The following is a 25,246-nucleotide window of genomic DNA, read 5'->3' on the forward strand; positions in this document are numbered from 1 at the left end:
TTGGAATTATATGATTGAGAAAAACTTTCACCACCTCCTTTGCTGTGTTAGTGTGACAGGGTTAAGCTTTAGACCGTCCACTAAAGGTGTCAACTAACACCAATACACACCTGTTTCTTTCTTTGCTTGGTAACTCAGCAGAATCTATTTGCCAATAGTCTTCAGGAAAATCTCCTGTTATTTTTAACACAACTCTTTTGCCCTTGTTTGGGTTGTTTCTAGTGTAATAGTCCATTTACTTTCTTTGATTTCAGCCTATGTGCCAGAAAACTGATGGTCCTTTTGATCACACTTTGGGGCAAACCTTGACAAATCGATTTCCTTCTGTGGCACCACTATTAAGATGCCTTTTTCTGTAGCCCTTTTTACTATTTTATCAACAATATGATGTTTTTTAAATTTTGGAGTTTTTTTTCAATTTGCTGAGCTTTGCAATGCATAAAAGCTGTTATTCTACATTCCCAAATACTCTGTAGCAGTGCATGGGTCTGTTCAGTATGTTCAATTCCATTACCTTGAATAGTTGCCAGTCTTCTTTCTTTCGGAATGACTTTGCTCAGTTCTAGATCTTTCATTGATGTAATCAGCTCTCTGTGATGATACATTTGATGGCAAGGCCTTTTCTCTGGTTACCTTGTTCGTGCTTGTCACTGCATAACCTATTATCTGTTTGCCATCTCGCATGAAGCTGCTCTCATCTGCACACAGCTTCCAGTCTGGTGCATCTTTCGGGTCTGGTCTGCTAGAAATAGGCTTCTTCCACAGTCTGCAAACAGTCATACTCAAATACATTATTAGTTAGTGTTGGGGAAAGAGACATACCAGGATTGACAGCAAACATTTTCAGAATAACATTACTCATTTTCAGTAACATGGCATAGGGTATATCGTCAATGTTCACAGAACAAACTTACAGTGAGTTGGATGCAACTGTTGGATGCAGCAATTCTCAGTTGCTCATATCTCCAGTTCTCCAGTTTCTTTGCCAGCTGATTTCTGAATACAGTTGGGCTGTTTTTTAAACCCTCTGGCAGGACTGTCTTGGTGAATTGGCTCTTCTTCCCTGTTTCAGGATTCTTCCATGTAATAGCAAAGAGTCCTTGACCTTTCTTATTCACAAGGATGTAGGAGAAGGTATTTTTAAAATTCACTTCAGTAAACCATTCTAAACCATCTTATTTTCTTAATTTTGCAAAATTCTAATTGATCCTTTTCAGGAGTTTGGCAAATAGAGAGACTGATAAATTACTTAACATTTTTCCAATTCATATTTTAAAGGTTGAAAGAAAGGTCTCATTTCTCTTAATCCTCTGGCACTAACAGGCCTTACAGTATCTTGGCTCAGTTTCCATTCTAAGGTATTTGTTAAAACAGGACTCTGCTTACTTATAGCTTGTTTTAAGGAAGCCTAAAAAATGGCTTCTTGTTCTTTGGACCCAATGTTTCCTTTTTGGGTGCCTAACAGCGCAGAGAAAGCACTCGCTTCTGGCCGCACGGCCCAGGGACCGGCACGCAATGTGGGGACACTCGCCTGGGGACACGCCCAGCACATGCCTGTGTTAGGGCCATGTCACTGCTCACAGCAGCTTCTGGGTCTCTCTAAAACAAAACTTGTTACTATGGAAACTGCAATAAAGTCGTTCTTGCCTACAAAGGTGACAGCTTTTTCAAGCAACTGAACTCCACCTACGCCCTTGCCCTCCGCGGTAGAGAAATTGGTGCCGCCCAGGGGGGTGATGCTCCTGCCCGCAGATTTCACACTCCCGGTCCCCTCCAGGCTGGTATAGGTGGGGCCCAGGGGCAGCGGGCGAGCCGGGCCGTGGTTGCGCAGCGGCGCCGCCACCCTCCCCCTCGGAGCAGGGCCAAAGCAGTGCAGTGGCAGCCCTGGTCCAGGGACAGCTCCCCCTCCCCAACTCCCAGCCATTACCAGGACAATGGCAGAAGTCACGTCAGTCCCTCTCAGAGCGGCTGTTGTCCTGCGACCCATCACAGAGGGCGTGGCCTCCCCACTCATGGAGCAGTCCCAAGAGTCCGGGAGCTGGCCCTGGCCTGAAATCTTGGAAAAAATTTTCCACAGATGGAACATAGGAAGGGGCGCTTTCCCCTTCCCCTGCAATGGCACAAGCCCAGCTTCTCTCGGCTGCTCCACAGAACTTGTAGGAAGTGTGGACCCCTTCCCTGCCTCCTGCTGTGAGAAACGACACTCACTTTTGAAGACAGGGTCCTGATAAGAGAGGGCTAGACTAGACAAACGCAGATACGACCAGTATGGTTAATTCTACGAATTCCGTTTATTATGTGCAGTGCGGCTACTTTTATACTATTCTACATTGTTTATACATGTAACAACTTTCTTCATTGGCACACAAGAGAAGAAAGAATGTAAACATACATTGTTTGGTTTACCCTTAAGGTGGCTAACACCTGCATGCTAACAATTCTATTCAGTGACCTTCAACACCCTATTACCTTTCCCAAACACCTTAATACCTAATTCTAACTGTGCCACAACTAGCTAAGAAATTTTTGCTGCGTCATAGGCCTTGGGCCCCAACTAGGCCCCAGCTAGGCCTCAACCAGGCCTCAGTTAGGCCTCAGTTAGGGTAGTTCAAGAAGGTCTAAATACACATCTGCCCTCCTTTCCTGAGGAAATCTGTAACACACTTTTAAAATTTAAAAGGTTTAGTAAACCTTACCAAAATACAACAAAAGATTGAATAAGAAAAAAGAGCAGTGCTGAGAGCCTCCATGACCAGCAGCCACATGCTCGTCTACAATATGGCTTCACCTCCTTTTATACTCCTGGTGTTACATAAGCCAACCTTGGCCCCTCCCAAAGCCTGTCAGTTGACTTCTCTGCTGTCCATTGGTGGAGACTAATTTCTTGCAATTTGATTGGCGATCAGGTGTTGCCATGCTGCGTGTCCTAGTAACAAGACGGTCCTCCCCAAATGTCCCAACTACAAAGGCCATCCTGTGACAACAATACAAGGGGAAGGGGAGAGACGACTATGGGAGGACATATCACAATAACATAGCTAACTACACATCTACAAAACTTCTTCTAACGTACACATAATATTTATCCCTTAATTGTGACAGCAAACCATCTCATTATTCATCTATAACACCAGCAATCTGTAGGAAGTGGGGATCTCTTCCCCTCCTCTTGCCAACCTGTAGGAAGTGAGGGCCATTCCCCTGCCTCCCACCAAGGAACAGGCCAGGCCTCCCCTGGCCACTCCGTGCCTAGGTGTCCCCAGGCCAGCTCTCAATTAAAAACCCGTGTGTGTTAAACACGAAATAAACTTTTGCATTGTAATTTGCTTTTCTCCACCAATGAACAATCTTAGTTGATGGCAAACACACACACATGCACACCCCACCTCTCCCCCTAGCTGATCTGGAGCAGGTTGGAAAAGCAGCAAAAGAAAAAACTTTGAGAAACCACTCCAAAAGCAAATTCCCCCCACCACCACGCCAGGTTGTCCTGGGATTGCTAGCAATTACTGACCTTACAGATACACAATACATACACAATGCACAGATAAAAACTACATACTACACAATGAAAAGAACTACCTTTATATTACCTCCTGCAGGATCTTGGAACCATGGTGTCTCAGCCTCAGGCCTGTGGCAGGGAATTCTTTAGATTGCCAGCAGGAAAGAATTCCTTGCAGGATGTTTTCTGTCTGGAGGAAGAGTACCAGGTTCTCCTGTCCCATCTGGGTGTGCCGGAATAACTGTTGCCTTTTTCCCAACCTGGAAATGAACCTCGAGATAATTTTAGTAAGGAGATAATATAAAAGGAGATCTTTATTTGAAGGCCCTCGGAGGCAGTTATGGAAAGATGTCCACAAAAGCTCAACCCCCAGGGGTGAGTACATTTTTATAGGTTTTAGGAAATTAGCATAATTAATAAAAAGCACCAATTAGGAGGACAAGTGGTGATGCAATTCCCCCCCCCAGGTCAAGCCCCTTCTCTGGAGCGCCCCCTTCAGAACTAGTTGTACTTTGTCCATGAGAATGTATCTCGAAGAGTTGTTCTTGGCCTTGGTTCCCAGGAAGAACCAAGATAACACAGAGCCTTGTACCTCCTGGGGCTTGAAGCTCTGGAATTTGTTTTGTCTTTCTGCTTAAGGAAAGGCCATGGAAAAGTACTGGGAACACTAGTCATTAATACTGAATTATTAAAAAAACTATGGATATTGATCTAATACCAATATCCAACTATGACGGACAAAGACTCTCTAACAGTTTAAAGTTAGAAAGTGTATGTTTATTACGATGCCGGGCAGCGTGCGGGATAGCTCCCAAATACACACGCGCCATTTACAGATGATCACAGGGTCTTTTATGTACAGGAGTATTGAATACCCAAAACACAAATGCATATTCAGGATGCAAAAGCCTAGTTTGACAGCTTCCATGATTTATCAGTTCCTTCCATGATTTATCAGTTCCTTCAGTCTGGCTTCTGTTAACAAAAGGGAAGTCTAGCTACCTTACCTCAGCACTATCTATTTTGACTAAAATCTTTAATTCTTCTAAATGAATGCTTCATTACCCCACTTCTTTTTTTAAAGTGAGTAAATTCTTTTACTCAAAAGAGTCTTCCTCATCAATCCAATCCGTACAGCTAGTGTCTCTCAAGACCAAGCCATATGCCTTTGATAGTGAAGTTAAGGCTGCTATTCGTCGTAGCATCCTCCAATTCCATACAAGCATCACAACAGATAAAACTAAACTTATACTAACCAAAATAAGCAACACAACTATAGGGTGGACTAAGGCATTTAGTATACTGGTTGCTGTTGGAGACCACCCAAAAAGCACATCCCACCAATGATGGGACAAATGTTCCTCTAGCCTCTTAAATACTCCTTTGATGGTCTCTGTGTCATGGTGAATTGTAATTAATGTCCTTTTCCCCCCTTCCCTAATTTCCTTTAAGATTTCTCTCAATCCGGGATGTTTCGTCAATTGAGCGACTAAAGTCAAATTCATTCCTATGGGCACAGGCAGTATCTTCTGCACAGTAGTTAGGTTAGCCTTTATATATTGATGTGATATTACAGGTGCCCGATAGGAAAAATCACATCCCTTAATTCTAACAAAATTGCAAACACACAAATTGAATTGGGTCTCATTTACAATTTGGTTGTCTATCTTTATGATGGGGCATGCTGTCCTTAGACAGACACAGCCTTGTCCTGTATACACCAGTGAAGTTTTCTGTTTGCCTGGATGCATTTCAAAGTGATAAATATTTTGGTCTGTATCCAAACAAGTCAAGAGCAGAGAAATGTTTTCACTAGCTGTACCTAGTGCATTAATTATTACCTCATGATCTCGCTCTTCTGTGTTTTCCCATTCTGGTAGTATTTGGGTCAATTTCCAATGATTGTTACTCAGTGCAAGTAGAGAGGATTGCAAAGGTTGCTGTAGTTGGACTAAATCATTCCGTACTGAGGCTAATTTATTCATTAGTACCTCTGAATCTATTGTATTTAGTACTCCCAACCCTGTTCCTAGCACCCCAGTGAGATCTCTTTTACTTCTAAAATTAGGAGGCATACTTTTTTGGAGCCAAGTGGTCCAGTCCATAAAGGGGTTTTTGAGAAATGGAGCACATTCTGGACGAACGTGAGAAGCATTTACCTGTACTTCCATTTCTACTTGTTTTAAAGACCACTTTGGGTTAATTATCAGTTTCTGAACTCCTGTCTTTTTAATAGCATATGGCCCAATTTTGGTAATTACAGGAGTTATTTGTTCCTCTACTTCTGGGATAGATGGCACCTGGGTGATCACAGCCTTTCTTGGCACTGGTGGAATAATCTTGGTTTGGTTCTTATGGAGCTCAGTACATACTTGAGTAATGTTAAAGTTGATGTCATACCCTCTTATTGCACACCCCTCTATTTTGAGTCTAAATTGAGGACATTTACTCAAGCATTTGTCACAGCATTCAGGACTAATCCGGATGGGTCTCATGGATGGGTGGTAAGCCTCGTGGAACCCATCCTGTACGAATGCATACTTACACCCCCAAACATTTCTTCCTTCCCATAAGCTTGCATTCGTAACTCTTAGCATCTTATTTAAAGCCTTATGAGAGTAAGCATCATAAGCTTTTCCTTGACATCTGTTTATCTCAGTCACATTGTACCTATGTGGTATTGCGTTGACCCTTGCTATAGTTAAGGTTATTACTGCAATAATTACAACTTTCCACATAATGTCCATAATAATTATTAGTCCTTCTATTCGTGGTTCCGAGTGAGCTTCAGTTTCAGTTCGTCATCACCTGGTGTGATCTTCCAGATTCCTTCTGGGGCTTTCTTCACTCGGGAGTGATGGATCCAGGCCTTTTGTTTTTTAATTTTGATTGCAGTGAAGGTGGTGAGAAGCACCTGGAATGGTCCTTCCCACTGTGGTTCCAAGGTCTTTTGTGTAAAAGACTTAACATATACATAATCTCCAGGTTGTATATCATGTACTGGCCCATCTAATTCCCTGTTTTGAGCTCCAGCCACATATTTCTCAATTTCTCTAAGTTGTCTATTTAGGGCCACCATATACTTATGTAGGGTTTCCTCTCCTACTTGCATGGGTGCTGTTCCGTCTTGAACTGTATACGGCCTTCCGTACAATATTTCAAAAGGACTTAGTTTCTCTTTCGCCCTTGGTTTTGTCCGAATTCATAATAATGCCAATGGGAGAGCCTGGGGCCAGGGCAAATTAACTTCTTGTCCCAATCTCACAATTTGTAGTTTAATCAAGTGGTTAATTTTTTCCACTTGACCACTAGATTGAGGGTGGTATGGAGTATGCAATTCCCAGTCTATTCCCAGGTAGTTACTTATTTGTTGTGCAATTTTTGAAACAAAGTGTGTGCCCTCTATCTGAGGATATGGTGGCTGGAACTCCAAACCTCGGTATTATTTCTTGCAACAGTGCTTTGGTTACCTCTCGGGCTTTAGCCATCCTAGCAGGAAAGGCTTCTGGCCATCCTGAAAAGGTATCAGTTAACACCAGTAGGTAACGATATCCCCCCTTCCTGGGCAGCTCTGTAAAATCAATTTGCCGTTGTTGCCCAGGTCCACAGCCTTTCCCAATTTGTCCCATTTTTGGCTTTGGGGTATTTTTGGGATTAGTTCGGAGGCAAAGACTACACTGACGGGTTACCTGTATCCCTGTACTTTGTAACTTTCTGGCCATAATTCTTTCCTTCAAATAGCTATACAAGATGTCTATTCCCCAGTGTGTTTTCTCATGTTCCCTTTGCACTAATGACCATAACAAATAGGAGGGTACTACAAGCTTCTCTTTCTCTGTCATGGACCACCCTTCCTGATTATAATTTGCTTTCTCTGCTTTAATAAGTTTCTTATCCTTCTTATTGTATACTGGCTTACTTTTAATTGAAATTTTTCCATTTGGGATAAGTGCTGCCTCAATTGTCTCATCGGGTACCTCACCTTTGGCTGCGTCTTTTGCCTCTCTGTCCGCCAGCATATTCTCTTCTTCCAATTCAGAGCTCACTTTTTGATGCGATCTGATGTGCACGATTGCCATCCTCTCAGGTAGCTGCACAGCATCTAGCAGCTTTAGGATTTAGTAATCCTCTCTCTTTCCAAATGGCTCCGTGTGCATGGACTACCTCAAAGGCGTACCTTGAGTCTGTATAGATGTTCAGCTTTCTGCGCAGAGGTGTTGGTGGGCAATGGTCCAGACTCTATTACCTCTCTGCTGGTGGTAACTGCATACCCAGCATGCCTCTTTCCACTGACAACGTAGCTGCTTCTGTCAGTAAACCAGGTCTCAGCATCCTCAATCGGAGTGTCCTTCAGATCCGGGCGACTGGAGTAGGTGGTTTTGATGGTCTCCAGGCAGTCGTGGATCACTGGTTCTCCTATACTCCTGATCTGGAAGTCCTAAGGCTGGAGCTGACATGACGGTCTTCTTTAGCTGGTCAAAGGCTCGAATAGCTTCCTTTGTTCCCTGAAGTTCTCTAATTCTATCCATGATTAAGGCATATAGAGGTTTAACAAACATTTAATCCACAGTCTATATCACTCTGTTATGCCCAAAAAGTTGTTGTGGTTTTTTGGGGGGGGTTTTGTTGGTTTTTTTGGTTTTTTTTTTTACTGTCTGATACTTTGGGGTCTGGCATCCTGCCCCAAAGTTTTTGTCCAGCGCTCACTCTGTAACCCAGGTAAATGACTGTTTGCCTCACCAGTTGGGCTTTCTTCTGGGATACTCAATACCCCTGCAGGCCCAAAAAGTTTAGGAGGCTTACCATCTGGTCCACTCATGTTCCCTGGGTCTGGGTAGCTATCAGGAGGTCTTCTGCATACTGGAGCAACTGTGCTTCTGCTGGTGGAGGTTCTCAAGACTCTAAATCTTTTGCAAGCTGCTCCCCAAATATACTCTTGGGGAAGCACACACTATGTGAGCTGGTTCTTCCATCCAGTTTGGGGTTCTCCTACTCAAATGAAAAGATTTTCTGGCTGGCTTTATGGAGAGGGAGGCAAAAGAAAGCATCTGTCAAATCTAAAACAGTAAACCAGGTTAGTTCGGGGGTTAAATGAGTTAACAAGATATAAGGGTTTGCAACTACTGAATACAAGCCTTCAGTTATCTTGTTAACAGCTCTTAAGTTCTGTACTAGCCTGTATGACCTGTCAGGCTTCTTCCCTGGCAAGATAGGAGTGTTGAAATCAGACTGACACTCCTTCAGTAGATTTTTTTTTTTTTTTTTTTAAGTTAGTGTATTCTTTGCCCTGCCTGGCATGTCAGAAGCCCACACTCCAGGAAACACCTAATCTATTACTTTCCTGAAATTCTCTTCTTCATTTGCAACTTCAATTTCTTTGGTTATCATCATTAAACTTAACAGTTCTACATATTGTTGATCCTTTACCTCCAAAATAATTTTCCCATTCTTAAATATTAATTTTGCCTCCAGCTGCTCTAGCAGATCTCTGCCCAAAAGTGCAGATGGAGTTTTAGGCATATATAAAAAATTCGGTGAATTCCTCATTGTTTCCCCAATTTGTACTTTAATGGTTTGTAAAAGTAAGCCCTTTTTAGATTGGCCAGCCACTTCTTTTACTATAACATAGTTATTGGTTACAGGTATTAGGGTTTTATTCAGCTGAAAATGCTGCCCTTGTGTCTATTAAGAATTAACTAGAAAAAGGGAAAAAAAGTTAGCAATATGTATTCTTTCAAAACAAGGCTCGAAGCATCAGCTGTTGAGGAAAGAATTTAAGAATTTATGGTTACGTTAAAAATAAATCCTTTTTATTCAAAAGAAAAACTTCACACAATTACTCAGACACTTTATCTAAATTGCTGGTTATTAATCACTCATTAAATTAATTTTTTTGTCATGTTTTGCTCTGAGTATATTACTACAAAAATACGTTTGAAAATTGCAATCAACTTAACCAAGGGACAAATGGAAATTTTGACAGAACGCAGCATGAACTATTTCACCTGCATATCTCAGCACTAAAGATCCTTCAGCCACTTTTGCCGGCGTTAGGCATAAGTTCTGAGTTCTCTGCTTTTTTGCACAAAACTACCAGACCAGATCCTTTCCCCCCTCACCAAAACTTGTTTGTGTACTAGCAATTTTTAAGCTCACAAAACAACGGGGTTTTGACAACTTTAAACTCACTTAGTTAAAGATTTTAACACAGGAACCCAAATACTTTACAAATCTTTTTGCACTGGGGGGGGGGGGGGCTCCCGATCTCAGGCAGTCTTGGTTCTTTTACAATTAAAACTGCATTCCACAAACAACAGTTAAAACAAACACATCAGGCTTTTCAGAACTCCACAAAGAGCCTAAAGACACAGCCTAAGGCTACAAATTCTGGCTCCCTGCCTGTTACTAGGGCAACTCAGATTCTTGGATCACTGTAGTTCCAAAGAAGAGAAAAAACGTACTAAAAACAGAAAAACAAAACAACAACAACAAAAAAACCCCCCACCTTTTCCGCATCTCTTGCTCTTCCAAAACACAAAATAAACAGCTTAAACACACACAAAAATTCCTCTCATCAACCAAAACTTTGTTGCTAACACACAGTCAAAATTACACACAATTCAATTCACAGCTAAACACAAATCCTTTCACCCTTTTGAGCAAAGATATCCCTCCGCTGATTCTGGCGGGGATTTTAAAACTCTTTCACAGCTTTAAACTTGCAGACAGAGTTTAGTAGCACACTCCAAAATCACACAAAGTAAAACGCCTACAACACAAACTTTTACAAACCATAACCCATACGGTACACAAATGATTCTTTTTCCCACTTAAGCACAGGACTACCAAACAGACACAAATCTGTCCACAAAACACACACACATACGGCGCGCGCAACCGCAACCCAGAACGGGACCCTGTTCATCTCAAAATTCAGGCTAGCCTCTCAGATTATGGATTACCAAGGTGCACCTTTAAAATACAAACCCAAATTGGAGCCACTACGCTCCTATAACCAAGACCAGCAGCTCTGCTGCCGCCGCGGCCCCCCCCCCCCACTCGGGGATGCAGCCAACAGTGACCAGCTTCACCTGGTCACTATTACAACACTCCGCGGAGATTCCAAAACCCAGTCAGGCCTCTGCTTTGCATAAGACGTCTCTTATGACTTATAAGCCGCCTCTATTCAAAGGTACCTGTATTCAATATTTTTTCTTTAAACATACCTTTTGTCCATATTTTCCAGGAGATTCTGGTCTTTCGCTGGGTGGACAGGAGGGTCGTAGGAGTCCCCTCCCCGGAAACTCCGGATGGGTGCCCTGAGGGGGGGTCCCAGACGCCACTGGCCCCGCAGTCAGAAAGAGCAGCTCCTGCCTGGCTCCACAAATGAATTATCAAAAAAAAATATGGATATTGATCTAGTACCAATATCCAACTATGACGGACAAAGACTCTCTAACAGTTTAAAGTTAGAAAGTGTATGTTTATTACGACGCCGGGCAGCGTGCGGGATAGCTCCCAAAAACACACGCGCAATTTACAGATCATCACAGGGTCTTTTATCTACAGGAGTATTGAATACCCAAAACACAAATGCATATTCAGGATGCAAAAGCCTAGTTTGACAGCTTCCATGATTTATCAGTTCCTTCCATGATTTATCAGTTCCTTCAGTCTGGCTTCTGTTAACAAAAGGGAAGTCTAGCTACCTTACCTCAGCACTATCTATTTTGACTAAAGTCTTTAATTCTTCTAAATCAATGTTTCAATACAATAGACTACAGAGCTACAAATATGTGTGAAGAATACAGAGAACATATAAAAGAAAAAAAGGCAAAACCTAAATGGCATCAGATGGAGATCCATGAGGCAGCAAAGACACAAGGGTTATTGATTTGTTAGAAATCCCAGTAGTGCCTGAGAATGGTCACACAGGAATTGGAGCTTCTCCCCCCCAAAAAGGCTGCAGGATCAATAGCCCAAATGAAGTGTGTCTACACCAACACACACAGCATGGACAACAGAAAGAAGTGGAAGCCATGGTGCAGCAGAAAAATTATGACATAGCTGCCATCATGGAAACATGGTGGGATGATTCACACAACTGGAAAGCTGCAATGGATGGCTATAAACTCCTCAGAAGCAACAGGCAAGGAAGGAGAGGCAATGGGGTAGCCCTGTATTTTAGAGAGTGTCTTGATTACCTGGAGCTTAATGATAGTGATGATACAGTTGAGGGTTCAGTGGGAGGAATCCAAGGGAAGGCCAACAGGGCAGATATCTGGGTGTGAATCTGTTATAGACCACCCAACCAGGATGAAGAGGCAGATGACATATTCTATAAGCATCTGGGAGAACTCTCATGATTGCTAGTCCTTGTTCTTGTCCAGGATGTCAACTTACTAGATATGTACTGGAGGTACAACACAGCAGAGAGGAAACAGTCTAGGAGGTTCCTGGAGTGTGTGGAAGAGAACTTCCTGACACAGCTGCTGAGCCAACCAGGGGAGGTGCTCTGCTGGACCTGCTGTTTCTGAACAGAGGACTAGTGGGTGATGTCATAGGCTATCTTCGGCACAGCAATCACAAAATGATAGCATATTGGGTTCTTGAAGAAGTGAGGATAAGGGTCAGGAGAACTTCTACATTGGACTTCCAGAAAGCAGACTTTGGCCTGTTTAGGAGACTGGTTGATGGAGTCCCTTGGCAGGCAGTCCTGAAGGGCAAAGGAATTCAGGAAGGTTGGACATTCTTCAAGAAGGAAATTCTAAAGGTGCAGGCAATCTTCATGTGCCAGAAGACAAGCTGACAGAGAAAACCAGCCTGGTTGAACAGAGACCTTTGGCTGGAGCTTGGGGGAAAAAAGAGTCTGTCATCCTTAGAAGAAGGGGCAGTCAACTTGCAAGGATTACAAGGATGCTAGGAAAAAAGTAGAAGTGCCAAAGCCCAGCTGGAACTCAATCTGGCTACTGCCATAAAAGACAATAAAAAATATTTCTATAAATATATCAGCAGCAAAAGGAGGGACAAGGAGAATATCCTTAATTGAGTGTGTGGGAAACCATAGTGACAAAAGATGAGGAAAAGGCTGAGGTACTCAATGCCTTCTTTGCTTTAGTCTTTCATAACAAGACCGGTTTGTTCTCTGGGTGCCCAGCCCCCGGAGCTGGAAGATGGAGACAGGTAGCAGAATGAAGCCCCCACAATCCAAGGAGAAATGGTCAATGACCTGCAACACGACTTAGACACACACCAGTCCTTGGGTCTGGATGTGCTCCACCCCAGAGTACTGAGGGAGCTGACAGAAGTGCTCACCAAGCGCTTTCAATCATTTATCACCAGTTCTGGCTAACCAAGGAGGTTCCAGAAAACTGGAATTTAGCAAATGTGATGTCCATTCACAAGAAGAGTTGGAAGTAGGATCTGGGGAACTACAGGCCTGTCAGCTTGACCTCAGTGCCAGGAAAGATAATTGACCAGATCATCTTGAGTGTCATCATGTGGCACCTACAGAACAACCAGGGGATCAGGCCCAGCCAGCATGAGTTTAGGAAAGGCAGGTCCTGCTTGACCAACCTGATCTTCTTCTATGACAGGGCAACCTGCCTAGTGGATGAGGCAAAAGCTGTGGATGTTGTCTGCCTGGAGTTTAGTAAAGCCTTTGACACTGTCTCCCATGACATTCTGGAGAAACTGGCTGCTCATGGCTTGAATGGGTATACTGTTGTCTGTATCAGCAATAGTGTGGCCAGCAGGTCCAGGGCAGTGATCATTCCCCTGTACTGGGCACTGGTGAGGCCATACCTCAAATCCTGTGTTGAATTTTTGGCCCGTCACTACAACAGAGATATTGAGGTGGTGGAGTGTGTCCAGAGAAGAGCAATGAAGCTTATTTTAAGTTGTGCCAGGGAAAGTTTAGTTTGGGTATTAGGGAAAATGACTTCATGGACAGTGTTGTCAAGCTGCCCAGGGAAATGGTGAAGTCACCATCCCTGGAGGTATTTTAAAAGCTGTGTAGACGTGGTGCTTAGGGACATGGTTTACTGTTGGATTTGGCAGTGCTGGGTTAGTGGTAGGACTCAGTCTTAGAGGTCTTTTCCAACCTAAACATTTCAATGATTCTAAATACTGCTTGCCTCTCGGGGTTTAGTCGGTTGTTTCCTCACCCGAGATTCCAAGGCTGGCTGGTGGTTCGTGTGGGCACGAAGGGAGTGATTTTCCCTCTTGACCTCTGAAGGATTTAGGGTCTGCTGTCTGACTCTGTGTCCCTGTGTTCTGTGCTCAGCTCGGTGCTCGGTGTTCGGCGCGAGAATGATGAGGAGTCTCAAGGTCTTGCTTTTCTGGTTTCTCGCGTTGTTTATTAGTTCTTATCTTACAATTCTCTGTGTCCGGCCAAGATGTTCACAGCAGCCTGGACACGAGGTGACTCCCCTTCCCCTGTGTCTGGCCATGGTGTTCACAGCAGCTCGGACACAAGGCGACTCCCCTGTGTCCGGCCATGGTGTTCTCAGCAGCTCGGACACAAGGCGACTCCCCCCGTGATGGGAGGTCGCTACCTCTTATACAGATAACTACGTACCCATTGTTTACAATTCTGTGCCAATGTCTATCACCTATACTAACAGGGTCATTTCTACTTTGATCCAATCCACTGAAACTATTTTGTGCCCATGTCACTGCAGAAGATGGATGCCAAGGGAGAAGAAGAAGAACCTAGGGCACCGCCCTAAAACCACCATCTTGTCCCTTTGCATCTACATTCTAAAAATCCATAACTACAAAATCTTCTGCACAGTGATAACTACACTACTCTCAGTAACACCTTTGTGACTTGCAATTCTTCTCTCTGTTGGATGTTTTTCTCATGGACCAAAATCAAAGCCTGTGTCTTCCTGGGCTCTGTGCCAGGCAAATCCCCCTGCACAGACCCCAGACCCTCTTTTTTGGGTCCCAGGCCTCTCTACCGAGGTCTGTGACTTCCCAGGGCGCCCAGAGGGATGCCCTGGACTCCAACATCTCCCCCCTTTGTTTTCACCAAAAAACACCTCTTTGGCTGCTTTGCCATATGCATTAAAGCAAACACGACTTGATCATGAGAAGAATTACAAGTCTCAATAAAATACATACAATTGTTTTCAAATTTTTCTTCCACAACAGTGAAAGATTGAAGAAATCAAACATGCCATTCATCCGTGATCTGGTTTCTTCTCTGAGTTTGTTCACTCCATTTCCCAACCGCTCTGTGCTCTCGTGAATTGATTCTGAACCATCTGACAAATTCATGCAATACAGAATGAAAAGAAAACCCAAGCCATAACTCCTTGCACGCAGATTGAAAGACGTCTGCAGTCTTGACACTGGTTCACATTGGTCTGCTTTCCTCTCCACTCTTGAAGCCATCAGAGCTTCCTCGCCTGACATGATTTCCACACTCTTTGCAGAAATTCACTTATGTTCTGTATCTGCAGAAACAAAAGCTACTTCTTTGCCATAGGTTAGTTAAAACTGTACTTTGATGGAAAATGCACAACTCTTGTTAAAACCTGAAATCCATCAGGAAAAGTTTCACATGCAACATCTGTGCTTGTTGATGAACACATCTCTCCTCTAGTTAAAGTCAAGGTGTGGCCAAAACCCTGACCTTACCTAGAGTAATATCCTTTAATACATTTTTAGAACGAAGCTCTTAACAACAACAATTATGAAATGCTTAAACAACTAAAGAACATAAAGAAGAATTTTGAAATGTATCATGATACAATTCACAGTACTTATTACTTAAAACTTATTATCTTAAACTTGTCTTATTTTACCAACTTATCTTACTTATTACCTTATTATTTTAACTTATTTATTATCTTAACTTTAACTTACTTAACTTAAAACTTAACTTATTCTCTTAAAGCTTATTCTCTTATTTATCTTATGTTAAAACTTAATATACTTAACTTATTTAACTTATCTTAACAAAAAATACACTTAAAACCTACATACAATAAAACTTTAAATTTATAGAATATAAATCTATCACTTAAACTTTATCAATCCTTATCTTAAATTCAACTTTGCCTACTTAACAAATCTTAAACTTAAAACCACATAGAAATCACTTCTAATGTCAATACAGTACTAAAACATAAATCAACTTGGATCCAAATACATCAACACTATAATCAAAAATCCTTTTCCATGTCATGACAATAAGTCTTTTGCTCTTGATCATGCAGCTGCTTTGCAAACATCCAATGATTTCCAGATCTCTGCTTCTGAATTCAGAAAACCTGTAACTTTAATTGAATTATTATTATTTTGCCTGAATGCAGCCCCTCCTAAACCCGAGGGTTACTGCCTTCCCCGGCATCCCTCCCTCTCCTGGATGAGGAGTGGAGACTTTAAAACTCTTGTTGCTGCACATAATCCCTGTGCAGCACTGCTTAAGAAAAACCCTCCCTCTCCTGGATGAGGAGTGGGAACCTTAAAACTCCAAGAAAAGGGTAAACCCAGCATGTAGCCGAAGGATAAATGAAGAAAGGGTGTGTGCAGTGGATTCAAGGGAAACTTGGCTACCTTTTGCTGAAAGGAAAACTTGAGGGAACTGGACTGACAATGTCAAAGTGCCGCTTGTGGGCGGGGTCAGGCTCACAGCACTTGCTCTGAGGGGGTGGCACCCCAGAGAAACTCTCCGCCCTGGCCACGCCTCCTCCCTGCTTGCTCTGCCTTTGCCTGCCCCGGTCCTGCCTGTGCTGGCACCGCCTGCCTCGGCACTGCCCGCAGGAGTGTCTTCTCTCAACCCGCCCCCCGGGGCTCCCCGTCTTGCTCTCTGTTGGGGTTTCTCCCGCCCGGAGCGATCGTGATCCTCGAGCTGCATCCTACTTGCTCCTTGCCTGCCGCAAGGCTTTCTGGGATTTGTAGTTTCCCGCTTTGCACTTGCGCCGTCCATCTTGGCTCTGCCACTGCGCATGCACCAGTCGCAAGGCTTTCTGGGGTTTGTAGTTTCCAACTCTGCCTGTTCCGGCTCCTCACTCGCGCCCCGGGACACAGGCCCTGCTCCGCCCGCGCCGCCCCCGCGCTGTCCCGACACGGGGCACTCCCCGGCCGCCCCCATCGCGATCGCTTTCGCGCGCACACGCCGCAGTGTTATCTCTCACCACTGACGCGATCTGGGCTTGTTTTCCCTGTTTTCCTGGTGTCTCCTCCACTCCCCCTTCCCCCCTCTCTCTGTCTGTCCCTGCGCTGAAGGGGAAAGGGCAGTGGAAAACTTTTACGCTGTGTTTGAACGCGCTGTGTCTGAGGGAGGGTGAAAAGACTCCTGGATGCACTTTGTCTCACTTCTCCCTCCCCCACTGCTGCGGCAAGTGTCCCGTGCTCACGGAACATGCCTCGAAAACAAGCATGTCCTTATCTTGGGATGGATTAGAAGTTTTGACTTTCCCGAGATGAATTTCTGGGACTGAATTCCTGAGGACTGTGGCAAACACAAGGAAAGTTGGTGTCTCCCCTGTGCTAAACTCAAGGAGACTTGCTGACTCTCCTGTCTCGAGGGTTTTTTGACCTCCCTGCGGTAATCTTGAGGGTGCTGGTATCTCCCCTTTCCTATTAAATCCCAGGGGAGGCTGATGGCTCTCCCCTTCCCCACCTCCTGTAAGAGGTGTATGAGACCCGTCTGCTGATAACAGACGACAGGACCTGCTTGGCTGCCGGCCAGCAAAAGAACTCGTTGCTCGCTGCTGGCCACAGACAAACTCGGTGCTGGCTGCAGGCCAGCGGGTAAGGTGTTTCTTCCTCCCTCCCCGCTACTCTGCTGCTGCACGGAGAAGGTTTTCCCTTATTTTTCCCGGGAGAGGGTCTCCCCCCGTGTTCTAAATTTAACTGTTCTTACCAAAATTGAAGAATGCAGTGCAGGTGTTCTCAAATTCAGTTCGGAGGTTTCCTGATCACCGACCTGCAGATTTCAGGAGACGAGTCCTGGGCCCTTGGAACTCGTCGGTCCGAGGTGAATTTGCAATCCGCTGACATCTCTGGTTAGAGATTTCTTCCCCTGTCTTCTTAGCTTGTCTTTTTTGCTTCAGAGGTTTTGCTGTGTCCACTGGAAAGCACCGATTCTGCCCACACCGGTGTCCATTCGTGCCCGTTCATGTCCATCTATGTGCCCACTCGTGTGCCTATTCGTGTGCCCACCCAGGGACGCCAATTCTCGGGGTTTAGTCGGTTGTTTCCTCACCCGAGATTCCAAGGCTGGCTGGTGGTTCGTGTGGGCACGAAGGGAGTGATTTTCCCTCTTGACCTCTGAAGGATTTAGGGTCTGCTGTCTGACTCTGTGTCCCTGTGTTCTGTGCTCAGCTCGGTGCTCGGTGTTCGGCGCGAGAATGATGAGGAGTCTCAAGGTCTTGCTTTTCTGGTTTCTCGCGTTGTTTATTAGTTCTTATCTTACAATTCTCTGTGTCCGGCCAAGATGTTCACAGCAGCCTGGACACGAGGTGACTCCCCTTCCCCTGTGTCTGGCCATGGTGTTCACAGCAGCTCGGACACAAGGCGACTCCCCTGTGTCCGGCCATGGTGTTCTCAGCAGCTCGGACACAAGGCGACTCCCCCCGTGATGGGAGGTCGCTACCTCTTATACAGATAACTACGTACCCATTGTTTACAATTCTGTGCCAATGTCTATCACCTATACTAACAGGGTCATTTCTACTTTGATCCAATCCACTGAAACTATTTTGTGCCCATGTCACTGCAGAAGATGGATGCCAAGGGAGAAGAAGAAGAACCTAGGGCACCGCCCTAAAACCACCATCTTGTCCCTTTGCATCTACATTCTAAAAATCCATAACTACAAAATCTTCTGCACAGTGATAACTACACTACTCTCAGTAACACCTTTGTGACTTGCAATTCTTCTCTCTGTTGGATGTTTTTCTCATGGACCAAAATCAAAGCCTGTGTCTTCCTGGGCTCTGTGCCAGGCAAATCCCCCTGCACAGACCCCAGACCCTCTTTTTTGGGTCCCAGGCCTCTCTACCGAGGTCTGTGACTTCCCAGGGCGCCCAGAGGGATGCCCTGGACTCCAACACTTGCCCACAGCTGTTTATTTAAAGTAGAGAATATCAAGTGTTAGCTTTATTATTATGGTGGTAATGTTCAGTATGAAACTTGTGTGATGTCTGAGACTTGCACGCTCTATAAAATCATAGCTGTCCAGTGTGTCAGGTCACCCAGATTGTTTCAAAAAGGGTAGAAGCATGAAGAGCAGAGTTTAATGCTTTAATTTTGATGTTTCTTTTTCCCAACACTGACCAGACTTGAAATCGCAGCCTCAACCATCCCCAGTTCTAAGCCATCTGACCCAGCGACAGCAACAACAAACACAGACAGCCCCTGTTCCTCCTCCTGGGCTGGAGTCCTTCTCCTCCCAGGTAAAACTCCACAAGCCATCACCAGTCGACACCTCTACCGCTGTTAGAAAAATATTACAGCTCCCCACTATATCTATGGATAACCAGGAAGTGACTGCCTGCCAAACCCAGCAGAAGCAGATAAAACCACCAAAACGGAGGATAACTCCAGCATCCAAGGTGGGTAATTGAGTCTGCCCTTAGTAAACATATAAGCATACAAAAGCTTGTATAAACAATAGTATGGCCAGCAGGACCAGGGAAGCGATTGTTCCTCTATACTTGGTACTGGTGAGGCTACACCTCGAGTCCTGTGTCCAGTTCTGGGCCCCTCAATTCAGGAAGGATATTGAGATTCTGAAGCAAGTCCAGAGAAGGGTAATGAAGCTGGTGAAGGGGCTGGAGCACAAGTCCTATGAGGAGCAGCTGAGGGAGCTGGGAGGGCTTAACCTGGAGAAAAGGAGGCTTGGGGACCTTCTCCCTCTCTACAACTGACAGGAGGATGGAGTCAGGCAGGGGTTGGTCTCTTCTCCCAGGTAACAATTGACAAGACAAGAGGAAATGGCCTCAAGTTGCACCCAGGGAGGTTTAGATAGGATATTAGGAAAAATTTCTTTACAGAAAGGGTTGTCAAGCATTGGAACAGGCTGCCCAGGAAGGTGGTGGAGTCACCATCCTTGGAGGTATTTAAAAAAACGTGTAGATGTGGTGCTTAGAGACATGGTTTAGTTGTGGACCTAGATTAATGGTAGGGATTGACCTTAAGGGTCTTTTCCAACCTTAATGATTCTATATATAAGTTTCTAGGAAGAAGGAGAGCAAAGACCATGGTCTGTTTCTTGTTTATAAAGCAGGAAATTCAAAGCTGAAGAGTTTTTAGGTTCAAAATACAGTGATGTCTTTTCCAAGCACATATCTAATTGTTCTGTGTAGAAAATTACTGTTGCCATGTGATTTTTGGATTGACTTAGTAGCCACGAGATGAATATTGGCTGAGGGGGATGATCACAGATGACACTTTGATATTGTAGAGTAGTACGGCTTACTCTTTCAGCTCCAGATCAGGGCACAGAATCAATGAATTAATTTCAGTTTACAAGAATGTAGTTAATTTATGTAAAGTGAGGGGTTGTCACAGATCTAGTTAGCAGCAAAGGCTGAGCCAGTAACTGAAGAAGCCTGTAGTTAAGGGACAAGAGTGTCAGTTACTTATATCTTTTTTACAGATAGTGCATGCAAAGGAATTATGTTGGGTTTTTTCCTCCTTTAAGATTCCTGCCTCTGCAGTGGAGATGCCTGGATCAGCAGATGTGACGGGATTAAATGTTCAGTTTGGAGCTTTGGAGTTTGGATCAGAGCCTACGCTCACAGAATTAGGATCAACTTCAAGCAGTGAGAATACCAGCCAGGCAACCAACAATAGCTTGCACTCAAAATCTGTCAAGTATGTGTGAGTTCCCCTCCTGCATTCTTGCATGTCTTCTTTAAGGGGTCAAGTTTGTGCCAAAAACATCAAGGCACAACTGCCATGTAATTAGAGGGGGGAAATATGATGACATGTAAGGTGAACATGTGCCCAAGTGGCCAAGAAGGTCAATGGCATCCTGGCCTGTATCAGCAATAGTGTGGCCAGCAGGGCCAGGAAAATGATTCTTCCCCTGTACTTGGCACTGGTGAGGTCACACCTCGAGTCCTGTGTTCAGTTCTGGGCCCCTCAATTCAGGAAGGACATTGAAGTGCTAGAGTGAGTCCAGAGAAAGGTAAGAGAACTGGTGAAGAGTCTGGAGTGCATGTCCTATGAGGAACAGCTGAGGGAGCTGGGTATGTTTATCCTGGAGAAGGGGATGCTCAGGGGGGACCTTCTCGCTCTCTACAACTCCCTGACAGGAGGGTGGAACCAGGTGAGGGTTGGGCTCTGCTCCCAGGGGACAGGACAAGAGGACAGTCTTAAGCTGCAACAGGGGAAGTTCAGGTTGGACATTAGCAATAATTTCTTCCCAGAAAGGGTGATTAGACATTGGAATGGGCTGCCCAGGATGGTGGTAGTCACCGTCCCTGAAGGTGTTTAAGGAAAGACTGGATGTGGCACTTAGTGCCAAGGTCTGGTTGACAAGGTGGTATTTGGTTATCGGTTGGACTCAATCTCAGAGGTCTTTTTCAACCTAATTGTTCTGTGATTCCATGAAGTGTTTTTTGTGGATGACATCTTAAAGAATAAATTTATTTTCTAATTACAATCAAAATCTCCCTTGATGGGTCAGTGTGAAGCTGGAGATGACATGAATGTATATAACCTTATAATTAAGCTACCCTTTATAAAATTGCTATTTTGTGTTTAACTTTCCTGATTTTTAAATTTGTTTGAGGGTTTGTTCCTCACAACACAATTTTTTTTCTGCTTTTTGGTCCAGGAGAGATGGCCTTTGTAACATATATGTGTATTAGTAGATTGGAACCAGATTACAAATCTGATCCTTCTATGGGATGAGAAAAAAGCCAGTATTTCATTATGCAGAACCTCTTATTGAAATGCTAAAATGGCCAATGATAAATGCCAACACACTAGTAACCCGTTTTTTCTTCCTTATTCATTCAAAAATTGGCTTCAGTAAGAAGTTTCCCAGAGTTGAATCAGAAATATTATTAAAAATGAACTTTCACATTAATTTCTAGTTCTGTAAACTAAAAAAAACCAATAAAAAATAGTTGTTTAGAAAGTAAAACAATCTTACATGTTTTAAAGTATTTTTCCTCTGCATAGTTCTGTTAGACTGCTACTTTAATGACAGAATTCTGTTGTTAAGAGACCGTGTGTTTCTCATCATATACCAGACATTATGGTTCTAGTTGTTTAAAAAAGAGTTAATGTTCATTAATATATCCTTTGAGAAGGTGAAAATAACATGACCAAAAAAAGTGCTTGTGTGTAAACTCTTGTTTTGGTTGGGCTGGCAGGAGGAAGATGAATGGTGCTTAGTGCAGCTGATGGTTTTGAAACTGATTACTGGGGACCAAAGTAAAATTATATAATTTTTCTCATTATTAGATTTTCTAGTATAAATAATGGATATTTGACTGCATGTTTAAGGTAGTTCTAGATAACTATATAGGAGCTGATATTTTCACAAAGGTATTTGAGATGTAGTTTGCCATGCTGATAAATAATTTTTACTTTTTCCAGTGATCCTTTGAATACTTCTCTGCCAATATCCAATACAGTACAGGAGTCCACCTACACAACCTCTGCCATCAGCTCTTCCAGTCTGACCTGCTCAGCCCAGAGCACTAGCCCAGTAACAACTTCCTCCTATGAGCAGACTTCTGTGCTTAGTAGGATAGTGTACCAAAGCTCCATGGCTCCATCTGAACCAACCCCTGTTGAAGTTACAGTGAGTGAAATCCCAAAATAAGACTTTGACAAAAGGGAAATATTCTTATCGGTGTTAGACTTGTATTACCCAGATATGGTAATATTTTAATTAACCCAAGAGGTATTCTTGATTCCCAAGGCCACTGTTGTTTTTTCTTTTCCTATTTTGTATCCATTTCTTGTATATGGGATATAAGAGCCTCTGCTTTTATGGGTTTTGACATCTTAAATTGCTGTTTGACCTTTATTCTTAGTAACACTTAACATTCTAGTTGAGTTTCCTTCCCTGAAGGTTAGTTTTTAAAAAAGGGACTATCTCTGTATGCAAATATCAGTCATAGTATTTTGCCATAACTTGACCATTTCCATCCAAAGGTATATTATTTATTAAATTAATATGGCACCTAGAAAATGGATCCCAAACTGTTTGTGGCCCTTCTAGCATTACTCTTTTGTTGGATTTAAACAGCAGTTGGAATTAGTTTCATCTTTTATTTTAAAAAGCATAAGGACAGATCTAGTCTAGGACAGAGAGAGTCTCAGCAGATATTCAAAAGCACCTACTCTGTATATGGAATGTAGGTTTGTTTTAAGAGAATTTATTTTATCAAATATTTAAGGAACTTGTGAGAGTTTGTAAGTTTATTTACTCCTGGCCTTTGTTATGTAATGGCTCAGTCACACTTGTCTTCTGCACTAGTTAGTATTTACTGCTGAGGATCAAGCATAGACTATCCGCTTCTGTACTCCAGCATTATCCAAAAAACAACTGGTGCCTCTCAAGTCTTATCTTTCAATGGAAAAAAATTGGAATTGGCATCTCTGTGTAACTTGGATAGTTAAAATTGTGAGTTGCATTAGATCAAAAGCACAACCATTTCCTATATGTTATAGCAATTCTTTCTTTCATATCTGTGCGAACCTGAAGTTTATGTTATATACAGTAGATGGAATGGTCTCCTGCTGATGAGTGTATTATGGGCAGTATATGGGATTCTGTATGTTCAGTACACCTCACACTTGAGACAACTTTATTATGTGGTTTTGTTAAAAGCTATAAAAAAGTTAATTTTCTGTCTTTTTGGTCTTTCAATTTAGAATGAATATAGAATTTTGCATGAAGTGTGTTCTGTGTGTGGTTTGGTCTGAAAATTTAATATTCCTATTTGATAATTTATTCATCCATTTCTCTTTGTTTACAGAACGGGCACAGCAGTGTTAGAACACAGGCAACTCTTGACAGTAAGTTTACAAAGCTTGGTTGTGCACAGGGCTTTCTGATCTTTCCTTACTACTTGCTGTGTGCACAACTGTAGCAGTGATGTCTGGTTTAACATTTTATATTGTTCTCATGGACTATTTTATTTCTGACTCTTTTGAGTTTAATTTGTATTTCCATAGGATATACTACTTGCTGCTTGACTAAAACCAAAGTGTGAAAGCAGCTCTATTAAATCTACAAACCTAAGCAGTCTTAGAATTAAAGCAGCTGATTTACTGCTGCTTTTTCTTTTGAATTTATCTGCCAAAATTAGTAGAAAATAAAAAAATTAAAAAATAATATAAATTTTAATAGTAATTCTTCTAATTCCCAGCTGGGAAGCTGTGAATAGCATTTAGCTATAATGACACAAAGTCACATTCTTCGAATGCACCTCTCATTTGGTGTAGTGCTGCTTGTGCCCTATTAGAAGCCTGTGGGGAATAAGGGTGACTAACATGCTCCCTCTACCAGGTACTTTGTTCCCTTGCATTGGAGTAAGAATAACATAATACTGGCTCTAATACAGGTGTTACTGTTATCTTCATCTCGGCTAGGTTCTTATGTGGCATTTTACTTGTAGCATCCCTACATCTCTGTTCCTGGAGTTAAAATAATTAAATTAAATTCTAGTTTTCAATCCTCTGACCTTTATGTTCTGCTCTATGGACATTTTCAACGGCAGCAGTGTGAATTAACATCTTTTGGAATTCCAACACTTTAAGTCTGTCTTCCTCTTAAGCATCTCTTCAGGTAGGTCACTAATAGGGCGTACTGTTTTTTTTATACTTCTGAGTAGAAAGAAGTTGGGCATTCAAACCTATAAACAATGTTTTGTTAGTGCTAAGTTAAATTTAAATGAGCGGGAGGAGTGTATATGCCCAAAGAGTTACTGTTGCAATAATAAAGCCGGGACTCAATTTCTTCATACAGGAAGAAGCCCATCCTTTATTCACATAACTTATTTTTATACAGTTTTCACAGACCTCGTGTTCAACTCCAATTGGCTAGTAGCTTTCTTGCCACTCAATTCATTGGTTATTAACTGGCACTTTACCTTTCCATCAAATCTCTCTATTCTTGGATTGTTTACATATTTTGTTCACTGATTCTCATGGGATAGATTTATTGTTTATACAGGTGCAAACAGTTCTCTTACTAAAATAGGTTATTGTGCTAATTGTTTTCTCATTCCTCTAATTCTTCCTTATGGAAACTTACAAGTTAGTTATTAGCTTAGCTAGAGTAGCAGAGCCTAAACCATATTTTATAAGATCTTTCTTTTATAATATCTCTACCTGTCTGCAACAAGCTACCACTTGAAAGATTGTTATATATAAAAACAACTTTTCAAGTGGAAAAGTTTCTTACTCTTGTGTAGAGAATTAATGAACAATGTATGTAATTCACTACAGAATTCGTTTTTATTCCTATGGAAAACAATATTTTGAGATCCTAATATTTTTGTAATTATTCTGTAACAGCTTTATTAGTCCCTTTTTCTGAGCCAGTTCCCCTTTGAGAACACTTTTGTTCTTTTCTATATCTCAAGCATGTAAACTGGAATCAGTCTTCTTCCATGTATCTATTTCATGAATCCAAACTATTGTGTAATTCTCTCATTTTAACATTTGAAAGTACTGACATTTTCCTTTCTGCATGTACTGATAATATTCTTAGTTCATAGAATGGTTTGTATTGGAAGGGATTTCAATTCT

The 25,246-nt window shown here is 42.7% G+C and overlaps 1 protein-coding gene across 1 annotated transcript in view; it reads left to right on the plus strand.

Moving 5' to 3' along the window:
• LOC310922046 (ubiquitin-associated protein 2-like) overlaps window positions 1-25,246 on the plus strand; it is a 208,823-nt gene that overhangs the window by 97,502 nt on the left and 86,075 nt on the right. The window contains 4 exon segments of the mRNA XM_083882345.1: window positions 18,803-19,077; window positions 20,169-20,341; window positions 22,079-22,286; window positions 23,470-23,509. Of these exon segments, the coding sequence (XP_083738471.1) occupies window positions 18,803-19,077; window positions 20,169-20,341; window positions 22,079-22,286; window positions 23,470-23,509 (696 nt within the window).

The sequence above is a fragment of the Zosterops lateralis genome (genome assembly GCF_965231275.1).
Source record: "Zosterops lateralis genome assembly, chromosome: W".
NCBI lineage: Eukaryota > Metazoa > Chordata > Aves > Passeriformes > Zosteropidae > Zosterops > Zosterops lateralis.